Below are 19520 nucleotides of genomic sequence, written 5' to 3'. Positions count from 1 at the left end.
GGCAGGAGGCATCTACGGCAGTGTCATGGACAGGGGATTGGCAGGCACCAAGCTATGTGGAATAGGCAGAGGTGGCACCCACTGGCAGCAATTGTGAACACAGTGGTTCGGCCCATCGAGACGGGTGCTTAGATAACATGTGCCTGATGATGCTGGTGGTGGTTATACTCTTAGTGATCTTGGCATAAAGAGAAGGCTGGTAGTGCAATAAGAGACTGCGCTGCTGTGGTAGAATTCAAGATATCTTTATTGCCAACGTGTTTCCTGAGCCAGTCCCAGCTCACTTCATCAGGGCCAGCTTCCCAGGTTGTCAGTGACTTCGTCATTCACCACCTTGTTTTCTATCGCCGTACCCTGGTCCTCCCAACTTGGTGACTTAATAACAGCCTGAATTATTGGTAACTTTGTCTCATCATCTCACTCCTTAGACAAAATTTGCAATTCCCCACCATCATCTTCTTGTGACCGTGGCTGTTCTTAATTTTATGCATCACTAAACAGCATGTCCTCCTGTTCATCTTGGAACATGCAGTGTGAGAGGCCATAATCAAAAAATGATGATGTAAATAACTCCTCAAAGTGTTCTATTGTGGGATTACTGGCCTACTGGGACTCAACATGGTGGACAGAAGGAGGAACAGGATGAGGATTAAGTGATACATACTCTTGACTGGTGAAACTGGACCATGTGAACAACTGGGTGGTGCTGACATGCATGCTGGAAGCATTATCTGCTATCCAACAGACCACCTGTTTGCACTGGTTTTGCTTCAGAAGTGGTGTTCCTTTCCTCCTTGCAAAGTGGGACAGGAAGCTATATGTCGTGGATGGGCATGTTTCTTTGCTCCAGCAACAGACGAAGTCGCACCTGCCCGACATCCATGGCCTCTACGTTTAACATCATCAGCACTTCCACTTCTTTGTCCTTTACTGCATGTCTTATGCAATTTGTAATTGCTAGATCTCAGGAAACCAAGTTTACTTGATTAATTGAAGCTAAATTTTTTAAATAAAAATAGAAATATGGTCACATATAGGAGGTCAAGCGGTTTATAAAATTTCAAACCACTGTAATTTCACACAAAGCACGCTAAACTGTATGGATGACAATAGTCAATTTTTGGATCCAAAAAATGTGGTCATCTGTAGCAGGCCAAGCTATTTTTTAAATTAAAAAAAATGTAGTTTCACACAAAGCAAGATAAACTGTATGGATGACAATACAGTCAACTTTTTCACCCCCCAAAATTGGGGTCACCTGCAGCAGATGTATATTTTCCAAATGGATTGCAAAGCTCTAAGCCAACTAGAGGCCTTAGTCACCACTCTCCCTTCTCCAGCTGGCCCTAGGCTAAATGCAGAATGCATCGCATAGAAATAGCTAAGCACAATATTGGCTCTAACTGTGCACACAGACCAGGACAACTAATCTCTCCCACCCATTAAAACTGTCCCTGAGCTGTGCAATGGTGTCAGTGAGCTGAGCATGGTGATGCTGGTCCTTTTATAGCTTCTGATAAGGTAATGCAGCCAGCCAATAACAGTCATGCCACTATCAAGATAGCTAAGGCATTACAGTGACTGGCAGCCAATAACCACATATTTGTTGGCTGTGCAACAGGTGCCAAACATGCGGAGTGGGGATTCGAGCACTCAATGCAAGCACCAGCCAATGCTCAACGAGTGCCGAGCATACCCGAGCATAGGGATACTCGAGTGATATCCAAGTATCTCCAAGCACATTCACTCTTCACTAGTCACCAAGTATTACATATATTTAACTAACAGGAATACGATATGAACACTCAAAAACTAATCTTCTAGACGTCTAGAGTAAGAACTTCCCTACCAAACAAGTAATTATTAATTGTTTTTGCATGACTTAGCTATAATAAGCCATTTCATACTGATAGTTTCTACTTGCATTACCATGAAATTGCATAAAATATTTACACGGAGACAGGCTTTTTATCAATTGCAGAAAAATATCTTTACCTCTCATTTTCATCCACCACATAAACAGCAATATATGAAGTGTAAGTGTATACACATAAACACAGGTTTAAATGAGTTATCTGCGATTTTTCTAAATTTGTGTAAAGGCAGGATATTCATGTAATAGCTGCAGCCTCAGTGGTCATACTGGCATGTACAGTGGGGAAAAAAAGTATTTAGTCAGTCAGCAATAGTGCAAGTTCCACCACTTAAAAAGATGAGAGGCGTCTGTAATTTACATCATAGGTAGACCTCAACTATGGGAGACAAACTGAGAAAAAAAAATCCAGAAAATCACATTGTCTGTTTTTTTTTCATTTTATTTGCATATTATGGTGGAAAATAAGTATTTGGTCAGAAACAAGCAATCAAGATTTCTGGCTCTCACAGACCTGTAACTTCTTCTTTAAGAGTCTCCTCTTTCCTCCACTCATTACCTGTAGTAATGGCACCTGTTTAAACTTGTTATCAGTATATAAAGACACCTGTGCACACCCTCAAACAGTCTGACTCCAAACTCCACTATGGTGAAGACCAAAGAGCTGTCAAAGGACACCAGAAACAAAATTGTAGCCCTGCACCAGGCTGGGAAGACTGAATCTGCAATAGCCAACCAGCTTGGAGTGAAGAAATCAACTGTGGGAGCAATAATTAGAAAATGGAAGACATACAAGACCACTGATAATCTCCCTCGATCTGGTGCTTCACGCAAAATCCCACCCCGTGGGGTCAGAATGATCACAAGAACGGTGAGCAAAAATCCCAGAACCACGCGGGGGGACCTAGTGAATGAACTGCAGAGAGCTGGGACCAATGTAACAAGGCCTACCATAAGTAACACACTACGCCACCATGGACTCAGATCCTGCAGTGCCAGACGTGTCCCACTGCTTAAGCCTGTACATGTCCGGGCCCGTCTGAAGTTTACTAGAGAGCATTTGGATGATCCAGAGGAGTTTTGGGAGAATGTCCTATGGTCTGATGAAACCAAACTGGAACTGTTTGGTAGAAACACAACTTGTCGTGTTTGGAGGAAAAAGAATACTGAGTTGCATCCATCAAACACCATACCTACTGTAAAGCATGGTGGTGGAAACATCATGCTTTGGGGCTGTTTCTCTGCAAAGGGGCCAGGACGACTGATCCGGGTACATGAAAGAATGAATGGGGCCATGTATCGTGAGATTTTGAGTGCAAACCTCCTTCCATCAGCAAGTGCATTGAAGATGAAACGTGGCTGGGTCTTTCAACATGACAATGATCCAAAGCACACCGCCAGGGCAACGAAGGAGTGGCTTCGTAAGAAGCATTTCAAGGTCCTGGAGTGGCCTAGCCAGTCTCCAGATCTCAACCCTATAGAAAACCTTTGGAGGGAGTTGAAAGTCCGTGTTGCCAAGCGAAAAGCCAAAAACATCACTGCTCTAGAGGAGATCTGCATGGAGGAATGGGCCAACATACCAACAACAGTGTGTGGCAACCTTGTGAAGACTTACAGAAAACGTTTGACCTCTGTCATTGCCAACAAAGGATATATCACAAAGTATTGAGATGAAATTTTGTTTCTGACCAAATACTTATTTTCCACCATAATATGCAAATAAAATGAAAAAAAAACAGACAATGTGATTTTCTGGATTTTTTTTTCTCAGTTTGTCTCCCATAGTTGAGGTCTACCTATGATGTAAATTACAGACGCCTCTCATCTTTTTAAGTGGTGGAACTTGCACTATTGCTGACTGACTAAATACTTTTTTCCCCCACTGTATATCATGTGACTGATGGACCTGATGTCATCGCTGCAGGACCAGCGGGAACCATCAGAGCAGTGGTGCTGGATAAGGTGAGCAATGATTTTTTAATCATTTTATATTACTTTCTGCCTTTATTCAAATTCAAAAGCCTGGATAACCCATTTAGGTAACATGGGTATTATTTCACATATTTGAAATCCTTTTTAGAAGGCTATGTCAGTTTACTGAACAAAACATTCATACAAAAATAAATTTTTCAAAAAATAAATAAATAAATAAGATGATAACTTGTATACCCTCCCCCCACATGCCCTTAATATCTTTCTATATCTGGGGCGGCACAAGGGTTCAGTAGTTAGCACTGCAGCCTTTCAGCGCTGGGGTCCTGGGTTCAAATCCCACCAATGACAACATCTGCACGAAGTTTGTATGTTCTCCCCGTGTTTGCGTGGGTTTCTGCTGGGTACTCCCACATGCCAAAGACATACTGATACGGAATCTGGATTTTGAGCCCCATCGGAGACAGTGCCAATAATGTCTGTAAAGCACTGTGGAATTAATGGCGCTATATAAATGAGTAAACTAAATAAATATCTGATATTGATATTAGCGTAAGCAGCAAAACAGGACACTTAGGTTGTGTGCACAAGCTGCGGTTCCGCAGCGGATTTTGCCCTGCGGATCCGCAGCAGTTTCTGCTGCGGCGTACAGTACCATTATTCCCTATGGGAAATGGAAACCGCAGTGCAGATGCTGCGGAATTTTCCGCGCAGATTGTCTGCGGTTTCTAAACCGCAGAAAGAATTGACATGGATTCCGCAGCGGTTTACCATCTCCTCTATTGTGGAGATGGTAAAACAGCAGGATAATCCGCAGGTCTTTTGACCTGCGGATTTTGAAAATCCACGCAGATCAATCCGTAGCAGATTCCTCAGCGTGTGCACACAGCCTTACAATGTTCTTTATATCTGCACCTCCAAGACACCTTGACCACATCTCACATTTGGGACACAACATAAAAGCTAGACAACAGAGCTTACTGTTAGTTTTACCCTAAGATGTCAGTCACCCTCACGCTTTTGTGTTCATTCTCTATCTCCATAAGATGAAGTACAGATGTCAGACATCATTTTAGTCTCCTTCCAACTAGTCTCCACTATACCCCAACTTCCTACTATACTTACCCTGCACAACAAGAGAACAGATTTGCAAAAATACTCTGCAGTAAAATATATGACAGTAATCAGCAAGTGCTGGATAACAAATCCAGGGTATTTAGTCGATACTTTTTTTGCAAAAAAATGTATACCAAGCTGCTTCACCTTGTATAATGTAAAATGTATACCCTGCAGCCTGACTTTTTAATAAATGTATTAATATTCAGCAGTTTTGGTCCAATTCTACCTTAGCGCTAGTGTTTCTTGCACTTTGCACAATCAAATTTTTTGGCAATTGTCAACAAATGGTGCATCCTAAAAAGTACAGCCATATTAAAGCATTTATTTTAATCAAAAATATGGAAATATCCATCTAAATATCTCCTATTACTTCTAAGAAATCCATTGCTTGATAAATGTGCTCTTAAGATATTTGCGCCAAACGAATGATTGTATGCTGTTCAATGTAATGCTTTGCTCCTACTTTTATTTCCGTCATCTCCCAAAGATGTTTGCTAACAAGTTGCTTAGCAATGTATGTCGCTCAGTCTAATCATTTAATCATTTACGTCTCATGTTCTCATTTTTTTTAGTCTGATTGTCCTGTAAACATGTTGTATAATATACATTGTAATGATAGCTGTAGCACAATTGCAGACATCAGAAATATGTAAATGACTATTAGTAAATGGCAATGTCAGACTCTACACTTGACATGGAGAAGAGTTTAGTTACTGTATATACTCGAGTATAAGCCGACCTTAGTATAAGCCAACCTCCCCTAATTTTGCCACAAAAAACTGGGAAAACTTATTGACTCGAGTACAACCCTAGGGTGGAAAATGCAGCAGCTACTGGTAAATTTCAAAATTAAAAAAAGATACCAATAAAAGTAAAATTAATTGAGACATCAGTAGGATAAATGTTTTTGAATATCCATATTGAATCAGGAGCCCCATGTAATGCTCCATACAGTTCATGTTTGCCCCATAAGATGCTCCATACAAAATACTCCCCATATAATGATGCACAAAGCTTAATTATTGCCCCATAAGATGCTCTATAGAATATTATGCCCCATATGCTGCTCCATAAAGGTTATGGCCCCATACGATGCTCCATAGATTATGCCCCATATGCTGCTCCATAAAGGTTATGGCCCCATAAGATGCTCCATAGAATAGACCCCATATGCTGCTGTGAATAAAAAAAAGACATACTCACCTCTCATTGCTGGGGGCCAGGTGCCGGTGTCCTGAGCAGGTAGGGACACCGGCGCGCTATGGGGGCCAGGTGCCAGTGTCGCCGCTAGCTCAGGCCCCGGCACTTGCGATATTCACCTGTTCCCGTTCCACCGCCGCTCGCCTCTCTGTCTTCTGGGTCCTCTGTCAGTGACTATTCAGGCAGGGGGCGTGCACTAACTATGTCATCATGCCCTCTGACCTGAACATCACAGCCAGAGGACGCAGAAGACAGAGTGGTGCGTGGCGGTGGAACGGGGACAGGTGTATATAGCATATGCTCCCTCCGTCTTCCCCGTCATACTCACCCCCCGGCGTGGTCTCTGCAGCCCCTGCGTCTCCTACATTCTCCGGCGCTGCAGCTCTTCTAGTGTTCAATGGTCACGTGGTACCGCTCATTAAAGTCATGAATATGCGCATATTGATGACTTTAATGAGCGGTACCACGTGACCTCTGAGCACAGGCCCCGGAGACCATGGGAGAAGCAGGGGCTGTAGAGACCGTGCCAGGAGGGGGTGAGTATGATCTGACACCCGCGCTCCCCTCCCCTCCCCCTGGTATATGACTCGAGTATAAGCCAAGAGGGGCACTTTCAGCCTTAAAAAATGGGCTGAAAATCTCGGCTTATACTCGAGAATATACAGTACATTTGTAATGCAAAAAAATGTCACTTGAAGTATTAATCCTAACTCGGTCATATTACCGATCCACAGTTTAGGTAATTACTTTCTGATTTCTGGCGATCCCACCACTAATCCTGACAACAAGGTCCTGAAATGCCTTTTCAGTCCCATAGAAAATAAATTAAGTGACTTTCAGAGTCAAATCCTCAGGATCGTGGGGTTAAAGTGTTGGGACCTCCAGCTATCTACAAGTTGTCACCTACCATGAAGATTGGTGATAACTTGCCAAATTGGGAGTAATGAATTCAATAAAATATTTTTGCTTAAAAATTCAAAAACACAGAAATAGTGATAAGAAAGCATGCATCGAAAATGCTCGAGTAGGACACAAGTGTGCTCAGATAACACCTTATATGAGCAGGTTCGATCATCACTACACAGAAAGCAAAATGCAGAATTCAAACACGTTTTTATGTAAGTTTTAGCAAGTCTTGGGACAGACAAATCTGTTTCTTACAAATATGCTGTGTGTGTAAATGTGGTCTGAGAACAGAAATCAGTCTTGACCATGGGACCGTGTGTGGTTCTGCAGCATTCACATGTAAGAACTTGTGCTGCAATTGATTACAAAGCTCATGAACATGATTGTTGCCATTTCTACTAGAAAAAAATGTTTTTTTAAATTGCAAGAAACCCTTTTAATTTTAAACAAATTTAGATCTGTGTTATCCTCTCTTCTTTTAGAAAAAATAAGGAATGCAAATAAAATTCATATTCACTGGGGACAGTTTAATAGTTCAATGAGTGAATAGGATTTAGTTATGAAAACCAACAGGTTACTGTTCTTTAATGATTCTTGAAAAGAATTACCATTAATGTCTTGTTGGTATATACATTTAATACAACTACATTCTCCTTTCTGATAGTTATCCAAAATTAGGCCCTATATGGGCAATGTGCACAATGCCAGTAAGCTTCAAGTTTAAAGAGAATCTGTCACCTATTTTTTCGCATATAAGCTGCGGCCACCGCCATCAGGGGCTTATCTACAGCATTCTGTAATGCTGTAGATAAGACCCTGATGTAACCTGAAAGATAAGAAAAAAAGAGTTAGATTATACTCACCTGGGGGGTCCGGTACGGGTCCGATGGGTGTCGCGGTCCGGGTCTGGTGCCTCCCATCTTCATATGATGCCGTCCTCTTCTTTGTTTCCCATCGTGGCCCTGTTGAGAGCAGAGCAAAGTACTTCAGTGCACAGGCGCCGGGAAAGGTCAGAGAGGTCCGGCGCCTGCGCACTGCAGTACTTTACTGTGTCCTTAACAGGGCAGAGCAGTATGCCTGCGCTGGAGCTACAACGGGAAGCAAAGAATAGGACGTCATCACTAGAAGATGGGAGGCACCGGACCACGACACCCATCGGACTGGACCGCCCCCGGGTGAGTATAATATAACTCATTTTTCTTATCTTTCAAGTTACATCAGGGGCTTATCTACAGCATTACAGAATGCTGATGGCGGTGGCCGCATCTTATATGCGAAAAAAAAGGTGACAGATTCCCTTTAAGCTCTCCATGTCATGGAGTCACGTGGTATAGGCAGAAAAATGTGAAAAGTAAAACCTGAGCTGATGTTGTGCTGATGTCAAATATTGTTCATATCACCTTACCAGAGAGTTCCTCAGAACTTTCTTACTTTCTCCTTTCAGACTGAGTTATTTGGAGCCAGAGACTAAACATGATGAAGAACATTTTTGTTTCTTGTGAACTTGTTTTCATGTTTTTTTTGTTTTTAGCTATGTAGAATTATTAAACATTTCTTATAGCGCTAATATTTTGAATAAGAGTTTCATTTGACTTCATACGTTCTAATGTTAATACCCAGACAGCGCTTAATTTCCGTTGTTTCGATACTGATCAGATGCAAAACCTTCACTGTATATTGTGCAGGACTGTAACATAAGTATGTAGCATTTCTTAAAATGTCAAGATATTATGATATAGCAAGATATCCTGTGCTGAAAAATATAACCCAGCATCTACTTATATAAACTCAATTGCTTGTTTTAAATGTTAACTGCATCGTGTTATTTTTCCTGATTTGTACACGAAACTGGCTGTGTAAGCCTTTTGCTTAAAAGGGAATCTGTCACCAGGTTTTTGCTACTCCATCTGAGAGCAGAATGATGAGCAGGGACAGAGACCCTGATTCCAGCAATGTGTCACTTTTTGGGCTGTGTGTTGTAGTTTTGATAAAATCCCTGCTTTCTCTGCTGCAGATCTACCAGTTCTCTGAATGTTGAGCTCTGTATAACCCCGCCCCCATCACTGATTGGCAGCTTCCTGTGTGCACTGCGCATAGGCAGAAAGCTACCAATCAGTGGTGTTGGGGTTTTACAGAGCTCTTGAATAAGGAGGACTACATGGCAGCAGGTTTATTAGTCCTCTAGTGATAATCTCCTGCTGATGAAGCAGTGCTGAAAACCACAACAAGCAGCCCAGTAAGTGACATCACAGGAATCAGGGTCTATGTGTTTAGGTTATGCTGCTCTCAGATTAGTTGCCAAAAAATTGGTGACTGATTGTCATTAAACAGTATCTACAACACAGATGTAAATGGAAGAGTTTTATTCATTATGCAGAACCTATTGTCCTCAGCTTATGCCCCGATATGTATGCATAATCTGTTGATAATTTTGTATTGTATACATAAATTAATCTATCATATTTACAATTCTATCAGCTTAGACACCCCCATATTATTGATGTAGCTGGGCAGACAATTTTGACAAAAGTTATCAAATGTTGCACAGAACTCCTATTACTTTTGCTGTCCTGCACCTATAGCATGCCAAAGTAACAGTGGAATAAAACTCATTTACTGTACACTATATGGGCATATGTATCGGGACACCTCATTACATAAGCAAACATTTTATGACATCCCATCCTAAATTCAAAGGCATTAGTGTAGATTTGGTCCAACTTTGCAGGTAAAACAGCTTCCATTCTTTTGGGAGGGGTTTCTAGTCTGCATGGTTTCGGAGTGTAAGGAAGCCCATATTGTAAATCCAGAGGGGCATTAGAAAGGTCAGTCACTGATGTTGGGTGAGAGAGCCTGGTTCCTAGTTTATAATTTCCACTCTAGCTATTTCCCCTGACTACAACCTACCCAAGGGCCTACCCAAATTTACTGATTAGATTTCCATTCACTGGAACTAACAGGCCTAAGCCAATCCCTGAAAAGGTACTCCACAGCAAAATACCCTCTCACACCAAACTCCTGGCATTCACCAAAACCAAGACTCATCCATCAGACTTCCACTTTTAGGCCTGTTTCACATTTCAGTTGTTTGACGTCAGTTGAAATCCGCCAAAGTGTAAAAAAAAGGATCCGTTTCCATTTGACAACAAACGGATGCACCGGATCCATTTTTTTGACGGATCCGCCTCAGCCATCAATGTTTGAAATTTAAAGCAATAGGACTCTGGAAAAGGAGGGCTAGAGAGAGAGGGAGAGAGAGGGAGAGAGAGATTTTGCTGCCAGAACGGGTTTTGGGGTTAAATTTCCTGAAAGGTAATTCTTCCGGGCTTGCTTGGTCAGTATACAAAAGCGGATTCTGTTGGCGGATTCCGTCAATTAACGGATTGCAGCGGATCCGTCGCCCATAGGCGTCCATTATAACGCATGGCGGACAGGGACGGATCCATTTCTATCCGCTGTTTTAATGCAGACAAAAACGTTTCATTGTCCGTCCACTCAAGACAGAGGACACCAAAATTATGACAGATCCGTAAAAAAACGGATGCAACAGATGACCATCAGTAAAAATCCGCCGCTAATGCAAGTCTATGGGAAAAAGGCGGATCCGCCCCCAAAAATGGCGGATCCGTTTTTTTCTAAAAACGACGGATTTTGACTGATGTCAAACAACTGAAGTGTGAAAGAGGCCTTAGAAGCATGATTCGTCACTCCACAGAGCACATTTCAAATGCTGTGAAAAAAACAAAAGATCACACTGGCGCTGATCAAAATGTACCTGAAAGGCAAGCAGCTGGCATTCTTGCAGATATAGTGTGCTGATCTGCCTATACAATAGTAACTGTTCAAATGCAAATTAGATTGCCATGCTCAATAGCAAGTTCCAAAGTTGCTGCTGAAATGAAACTGACCTGTCTTTGTCATTCACAAGCTGGGGGAGGTGTGACAGGGTCCTGCATGTAATGATCAGATGTCGGGGGAGTTTTCTGTACAATGTCCAGTGATGTCCAATGTTGGGAGCATCCTCCCGTTGAAAAGAAACCCCCATGGAGACACTGAAAGGCACAGAGGGTAGCCTCGGCCGACGGCGCCACTGTGAGATAGCGTGGTGAGCGGGGGGCGTGGCTAAGCGGTGACATCACCTGTCCATGAATGACGGACGTGTGCAAGGGCCAATCCCGACACGTTTCGAGGGAAACGTCCCTCTTTCTCTGCCCTTACACACGTCCGGAGGATGAGGGCTGATGTTCCTAGCCTAGGAGAGGGCCAATATCCATGACTAATTACTAGACTATTAATATCATTACAAAGCTGTCTGCCTAGCCTTTTCTGGATATTAATTATAGGGGGACCCCACATTTTTTGGGTGGTTGCTCCTTGTTAATAACCAGTAAAGGCTAAGTAGACAGCTGTGAGCTAATATTAATAACCTTGGAAGTTCCATCTTTATTACTCCTTTCTCAGACTATAAATACCAGCTCCCAGCTGTTGGCTTTCCCTCAGCTGGTGAAAAAAAATATGGGGGACTCCCACGCCATTTTTTCTTTAGGTTATTTATTTTTAAATTAAATACATGTACATTAAACTACATATGCACTGCACTATTTACCAGCTGTTGTGTAAAAGTGTTTGCCCCTTGCTTATTTCCTATTCTTTTGCTTGTTTGTCACACTTACATGTTTCAGATCACTAAATAAATTTAAATATTAGACAAAGATAACACAAGTAAGCACAAAATGCAGTTTTTAAATGATGGTCTTTATTATTAAGGAAAAAAGAAATCCAAACCTACAAGGACCTATGTGAAAAAGTGATTGCCCACTAATCCTAATTGTTAGGAGTCAAGTTCCTGCATCTGCTCTGCAGGAATCCAGACCCTTACATTCTGTGGTCTCTTGCTCTTTATCTACTGCAGAGGAGATTGCCTTGCAGCTAATCTCTCCGGGGGCTAAGTCCCTCTGTCCTCCTACTGAGCATGCTCATGAGACGGTTTCACATTGGAGATTGGGAGTCGTGTACTCAGGTCCTGCTCCAGATCTCATTGGTCCATCTCGGAGATCTGGAAGCTTCCGGAAGGTCCCAGCTGCTATAAAAAGCACGCATGGCCGTTCCGCCATGTGCTAGTATAGACTATACTGCTATGTGTGAATGGTGGCGGATGTATGATTCTGGTGACTGACTTATTATGAAACCCCTTCCCTCTGATATTGTGCATGTGGTTAGAGAATTAGTTCAGTAGTCAGCGCCAGTCTGTGGCAAGCCTTAGGCCACTATGCACACCGCACCTCTGCGCTAGCGTCCGACATAGTGCCTGCTTTGTAGCTGTGTCGTCCAGCGGCAGTGTCCTGCGCTGCGCTGCAATTGCAGGCCTTCTTGGCATTCGCAGTAGCGACGCCGCACAGACGGTAGGTCTAGACGGACGCAGCCTCTCTGTCTTAGTTCCTGCTCCTGTGACCTTATACCGTGTGTGTATTTATCTGAGGCCTGTGACTCTAACAGGCTCAGCCTTTTTGTATGCTTTTGTTGCGGCGCCTCTGTGTGTGAACAGAGCCCGCTCTGCGCACTTCGGGTAAAGTTGAACCCGTGCGCATTATATCACCATATTGCTCGTCTGCCATTACTCAGCAGCGGTTGTAACACCTACTGCACGGTGGACCCCGAGCGGCGAACGCACTTTATTATTATTTTTATTTAGTGCGTTCTGCAGTTCCTAACATTATACTAGCGCCAGGGTCTGGCGAGTGATGGCAGATCAGCAGCAACTCCTTCAGTGCATTCGCCAGCTAGAGGGGCCAGTTGGCTACTCTTGAGAGTGTTATCGCAGTGGCGAAGTCTTCGGAGGCTGCTGTACAGGCGATCGCAGAGACGGTTTCTCGTATGTCCACGTCCTCCCACGCGCCGACAGTTACCCGCCTCCCGTTGCCCGATAAATTTTCTGGCGATGGCGCCTCCAGTAGGGGTTTCGTCAGCCAGTGCTCTATCCAGCTGGAGTTACTGGCTGCGAGATTCCCTATGGAGCGGGCCAAGGTGGGGTTTATTGTTTTCCTTCTGTCGGGCAAGGCGTTGGAGTGGGCTACACCACTATGGGAGCTCTGTGACCCAGAGGTTCGGACCGCTGCACAGTTTTTAACAGCTATTAAGCAGGTCTTCCTGGGACCACGGGTCATGCACAACATCTCTCTACAGCTACTGGCTTTGATTCAGGGATCCCTCTCAGTTAGTCAGGATGCCGTTCGATTTCGGACACTGGCTTCCGAGCTGGAGTGGTCTGACAAAGCCCTCATCCCTGTGTTTTGGAGAGGTTTAGCTGAGCATGTTAAGGATGCTCTTTCTACCAGAGAGGTTCCTGCAAGTCTGGAGGTGCTGATTGCCATTGCCACCCGTATTGATCTCCGTTTTTCGGAGCGTGGACTGGAGCGTGCTCAATCCAGATGGAAGGTTACTCCGGCTCCCAACCTCTTTGAACCTCTGGAATCACCTGAGCCAGAGTGTTCACTCCCAGAGCCCATGGAGGTGTCTCGTACCAGTCTCGAGGCGCATCCGACACTAAGTTCCACTTGTGGCTGCCACTGTCAGCACTCTGTTCACCACGATAACGGGGCCCCGCAATGGCCAAACTCTGTGCCGCCGGGCAAGACTTTTGTCCCCCTTCGCCTTCGGCCGAAGGTCCTCGCGTGGGCACACGCGTCCAGGGCAGGTGGTCACTGTGGCTACATGCAGACCACAAAACTCCTGGCAGGGTCGTATTGGTGGCCGCACAGGGCTCGGGACAGTAAGAAATATATTCAGGCATGCTCCTCGTGTGCTCGGGTAAGCTTCCTTATACAGAGAGTGGAGACGTCCGCCGACACACCGTGGCGTCCCACTTCAACTTATGCTCCGGGCAGTTTTGCTGCTCCTGTTGTCTCCCACGTGTCCCTTCTTAAACCTGGCGATCTTGCCGCCTCTGATACCTTCCACGTGTCCCGGTTTTCTGTGTCACCTACGGGACATCAGACTTGCCTTCGGACGAGTCTGAGGCCTATGCCTCGGATGGGCACAGGGTGGTGGATTGGAAGGCTCAGAGAGGAGGGGGCCCTAGGGGGGGTAATGTTAGGAGTCAGGTTCCTGCGTCTGCTCTGCAGGAATCCAGACCCTTACATTCTGCGGTCTCTTGCTCTTTATCTACCGCAGAGGAGATTGCCTTGCAGCTAATCTCTCCGGGGCTAAGTCCCTCTGTCCTCCTACTGAGCATGCTCATGAGACGGTTTCCCATTGGAGATCGGGAGTCATGTGCTCAGGTCCTGCTCCAGATCTCATTGGTCCATCTCGGAGATCTGGAAGCTTCCGGAAGGTCCCGGCTGCTATAAAAAGCGCGCATGGCCGTTCCGCCATGCGCTAGTATAGACTATAGTGCTATGTGTGAATGGTGACGGATGTATGATTCTGGTAACTGACTTATTATGAAACCCCTTCCCTCTGATATTACGCATGTGGTTAGGGAATTAGTTCAGTAGTCTGCGCCAGTCTGTGGCAAGCTTTAGGCCACTGTGCACACCGCACCTCTGCGCTAGCGTCCGACATAGCGCCTGCTTTGTAGCTGTATCGTCCAGCGGCAGTGTCCTGCGCCGCGCTGCAGTTGCAGCCCTTCTTGGCATTCGCAGTAATAACATCGCACACACGGTAGATCTAGAAGGACGCAGCCCCTCTGTCTTAGTTCCTGCTCCTGTGACCTTATACCGTGTGTGCATTTATCTGAGGCCTGTGACTCTAACAGGCTCAGCCTTTTTGTATGTTTTTGTTGCGGCACCTCTGTGTGTGAACAGAGCCCGCTCTGCGCACTTCGGGTGTACTACTGAAAACACTGGGTATGGTGGAAGGTAAAGTGGACAGGGTGAGGAATTAATAAAAACAATGGAAAATAAAATAAAAAATAGATATAAAAAGATTTGATATATACTTACAAAATATCAACATCAAATGAGATGATAAGACAAATGTAATAATAATAAATGATCTTTATTACAAAATAGCACAACAGTTAGTGCAAATTTGATTAAGTCCAGTACTATGACTAGGCCACTCCAAAGTCTTAATTTTGTTTTTCTTAAGCCATACAGAGGTGAATTTGCTGGTGTGTTTTGGATCATTGTCCTGCTGCATAACCCAAGTGCACTTGAGTTTGAGGTCATGAACAGTCGGCAGGACATGCTCCTTCAGAATTCATGGTTCTATTTACCACAGCAAGTCTTCCTGGTCCTGAAGTAGCAAAATAGCCCCAGATCATCACACTGATACACCAATATTTTACTGATGGTGTGATTTTCTTTTTCAGAAATGCTGTGTTACTTCTATGTCCCGATGCAATGGGACATACACATTCCAAAAAGTTTAACTTTTGTCTCGCCAGTCCACAGTCCACTTTCTCACAAAAGACATGGGGATCATCAAGATGTTTTCTGGCAAAACTAAAATGAGCCATTATGTTATTATTGTGCTTTTCATTTTGGAATTCTGCAATACATGTCACTTTTGCCCATCTCTTTCTTATGGTAAAGTCATAAACACTGACCTTAACTGAGGCAAGTGAGACTTATAGTTGTTTGGATGTTGTTGTGGGGTCTTTTATGACCTCTTGAATGAGTCATCACTGCACTCTTGGGGTAATTTTGGTTGGCCGCCCACTCTTGGGAAGGTTCACCACTGTTCCATGTTTTCACCATTTACGATACGATACACTTTATTGATCCCAAGGGAAATTATGGTATCACAGCAGCGTTACAACAGCATTACAAACAAAACATTATGAACAGCATTAATACATTACATTACAAACAGCATTACATGGATAATGGCTCTCACTGAGGTTCACTGTAGTCCCAAAGCTTGAGAAATGGCTTTATAACCTTTTCCAGACTGAGAGATCCCAATTACTTTGTTTCTTATTTTTTACAGAATTCTTTGGATCACGGCATGATGTCTAGCTTTTGAGGATCTTTTAGTCTATTTCACTTTGTCAGGCAGGTCATATTTAAGTGATTTCTTGATTGAGACCGGGTGCAGTAGTAATCAGGCCTGCGTGTGGCTAGGGAATTTGAACTCATCTTTCCAATGATGTGATAAACCACAGTTATGTTTTAAGAGAGGGGGCAATCACTTTTTCACACAGAGCCCTGAAGGTTTGGGGGTTTTGATTTCTTTATTCCCTTAATAATAAAGGCATTCATTTAAAAACTGCATTTTGTGTTTACGTGTGTTATTTTTGCCTAACATTTAAATTTGATTTGTTTGGTGAGCTGAAACATTTCAGTGTGACAAACATGCAAATTAATAAGAAATCAGGAAGTGGCAAACACATTTTCACACAGCTGTATATGTCAATGACATCTTTCTATCTATCTATCTATCTATCTATCTATCTATTCTATTCTTGCTGTAAATTTACTGTATTTGGCTGATGAAATGTCGAATTTCCTATGAAATGCGTGCGTAAAGCGTAAGAGCCCTAATATACTGTCGATAGTTACTTTTAGAATTAGTGGAATTTATGAAGATGGTGCTTACCAGACTTGAGTTGGCTACAATTTAGAAAGACAATTGGGAATATTAAATAGATCGCTTAAAAAAAACCAAATTTGTTTCATGAAGAGTAAGGGCAATCGTATAATTCTCCCAGGATTGGTGATGCTTATACCTGACGATGTAGAATAGAATACCCACTTGTCAATATATGGTAGACAGTATTTTATTTTTCCTGATATTGGTGGACCACACATATATTACCGTATTTTTCTGCCTATATGACACACAAGACCATAAGATGCTCCCCAAATTCAGAGGATGAACCTAGGAAAAAAAGTATTTTTAATATGAAAATAGAGGTCCTTCTTTAAGATTGAATTTAGCTTACTGGGGTTAGCGGCGATGCAGGGGGGTCACAAGAGGCAGGAGCAGGGTCAGCGCTGCAGGAAGCCAGTGGCCGCAGGACTGGGGCAATGCTGCGGCGGGTCCTGGGCTGGGAGGAGGGGGTGGCCTGGCGATGCGAGTCAGGAGCCATTGATATCCTGGCAGTGGGCTTCAGTAAAATGTTGGCAGTGCAAGGCAGGAGCAGTGTCCCCGGTATTCACATTGAGCTCCAAGTGGTGAGCTTAATGAAAATGGTGATCACACATATGCAGATTGAGATCTCGGCTCATCATTGAGCCGCGATCTAAATCTGTGCATGCGCCAGTACCATTTTCCTGAAGTCCACAGCAAGAAGATCAATGGTTACTGCCTTACATCACCAGGACACTCCTCCTCCCAACCCAGGGCCCACAGCATCAACCCACTCCTGCTGCCACTTGCTTCCTGCAGCTGTGACCCTGCTCCTGCCTCCTGTGACCCCACTCCTCTGCCACCACGGCATGCTACATTCAGACTATAAGACGCACCCACATTTTCCTGCCAAATTTGTATGGAAAAAAGTAAAAAAATGGTAATTTCCAGCTGACCCAGACAAACCATTTGTATTGCCACATAAAATGCTGTTTCATTAGCTATAGATTTTTGGTCTGTTTCATTAAGACTGACATGCCTATGGCACACCAGTGATAATGTACAGGACTGCAGGAGTAAGATATGCCTAATTCATTAACATGCGCATGCTACTGAATTATCTGCACTTCACAACCGGCATACTTCAGTCACTGGAGTACATTTTTGCTGAAACTTGTGCCACTGATGTGGCATGCATTTTGAAGAATTAGATGGGGGTGTTTGTCAGGCCTTGTACTACCCTAGCTTCACCCATTTTAACAAAACTGTCCAAGACAGGCGTAAAAACTCCAAAAGTAAAAAAAAAGTGACACTTGAAGGTCTTTTAGGCTTGATAAATACCTGATAGATACAATACAGTGCTGTGCAAATTAATTGGGACAAAGCATTTTTTAAGTAAAATCGTAAGTTGGTTACCAGGCAGTGATTCAAACCAGTTTTAACTGCTTTGAACAGGTGTGAGTGCCTGTTCAGAGCAGTTAAAACTGGTTTGAATCACTGACTGGTAACCAACTTACGATTTTACTTAAAAAAAATCCTTTGTCCCAATTAATTTGCACAGCACTGTATATAATAGAGGGAAAAAATCTGTCAGTACACTAACATGAATACAACAATACCAGGTACACTGGTCAGTTTTTAGTATCAAACACAAAAAAGATAGAAATATATCAACTGACAAGATTTTCAGACTTCGAGTTCAGCTATAGACTGTATTTTAATTTCAGATTAGTTCAATAGCCTCAATAAATTTAAAAAATAACTGATTTTTATGGAGATGATATCTACTGATGAACTCTAAAGTGTTTAACTACGAACATTAACTTTTAATGTCATCTCCTATTAGCCATATTATGGTGAAAGCTAGAATTATAGATATAACGAGACCAAGCATATGTTAGCAAAAGTGCAAAAAGTTTTATGTATTCATTGATCTTTGAAATAACATATTGAGACATTTACCGTATTTTCTGTGAATAAATCTGATTTCCAATGTGAGATTTCAGGAACTGTAATTTATGGGCAACACGTTTGCTTGAACATGTAAAAATTAAATCTAACGACACTTACAGATGTAGGTGGAGTCTGTCAGCAGGTTTATGATTCCCAATCTTAGGGCAGCATAAAATAGTAACAAAGACCCTTGGTTCCAGTATTGGGTCACTTTAAGGGGTTTATTTTTGTAGTTTTTGTAATATCAATGGATAATCTCCTAGTTTTCTAAGTGACTAGCTCTGTCTAACCTTTCCTCCTTCATTGATTGACAGTTTTGTGCCTGCACTGTGCATAGGTAGAAAATTCACAATCATTGGTTGGGGGGGGGTGATGACCGGAGGTCTTGAATTTTGAGGTTTACATAGCAGGAACTCATCCTTTTATACAGGAGATAAAACAGTGTTTTATCAAACAACATCTAGATTCTCAGTAAGTGGCACACCACTGGAATCAAAGTATCTGCATCTAGTTTATGTTGCTGTAAGGTAAGGCATCCAAAACCTCGTGACAGAGTCTCTTTAAAGGCAAACTTATAACAAAGTGCTATTTTCTAAATGCGATGAACTCTTTTAAAATAAAGCTCCACCCTTCAATAGTGTTTAATATATAGTCAGCAAATATATAATGTATATTCTGAAAAATTTGTAATATACAGGCAGTCACTAGGTTTTGAACAAAATATATTCTGTAGGTTTGTTCATAAGTTGAATTTGTAATGTAAGTTTAAACAGGTACAAAGCTGCGGTAAGGCTTAAACAACAATAAAGACCAAAACTCACTTGATCGCTCACCTCTTCGATTATCCCACTGCTCCCTGCATGCCATCTGGTCATCTTTATTCCACTGTCACAGACTACACCTCCAATCTCTGCATTATTGGCCAGGACTTCAACTCACAACCATGCCTCGGAGGTCATTGCATGTTGTAAAATCCAAACTTCGTGACATCAAAACATCACTACAACCTTATGTCACGCAATGA

The 19520-nt window shown here is 43.0% G+C and overlaps 1 protein-coding gene across 6 annotated transcripts in view; it reads left to right on the top strand.

The window, feature by feature from the left end:
- Positions 1-19520, top strand: part of KCNC2 (potassium voltage-gated channel subfamily C member 2) — a 307406-nt gene that overhangs the window by 277825 nt on the left and 10061 nt on the right. The window contains exon 5 of one of the 6 annotated variants that reach the window (XM_073559986.1): positions 8475-8828. The exons of the other annotated variants lie outside the window; for them this stretch is intronic. Coding sequence (XP_073416087.1) covers positions 8475-8479 — 5 coding nt within the window. The 3' untranslated portion in view covers positions 8480-8828. Of the gene's footprint in view, positions 1-8474; positions 8829-19520 lie in introns of those variants that run through there. 6 annotated transcript variants of the gene reach the window in all.

This window comes from Dendrobates tinctorius, unplaced genomic scaffold (genome assembly GCF_039654945.1).
Source record: "Dendrobates tinctorius isolate UK_male_01 unplaced genomic scaffold, ASM3965494v1 ptg000290l, whole genome shotgun sequence".
NCBI classification, from domain to species: Eukaryota; Metazoa; Chordata; class Amphibia; order Anura; family Dendrobatidae; genus Dendrobates; species Dendrobates tinctorius.
The sequence above is the reverse complement of the archived record's forward strand: the minus strand, read 5'-3'. Positions and strand labels throughout refer to the sequence as shown.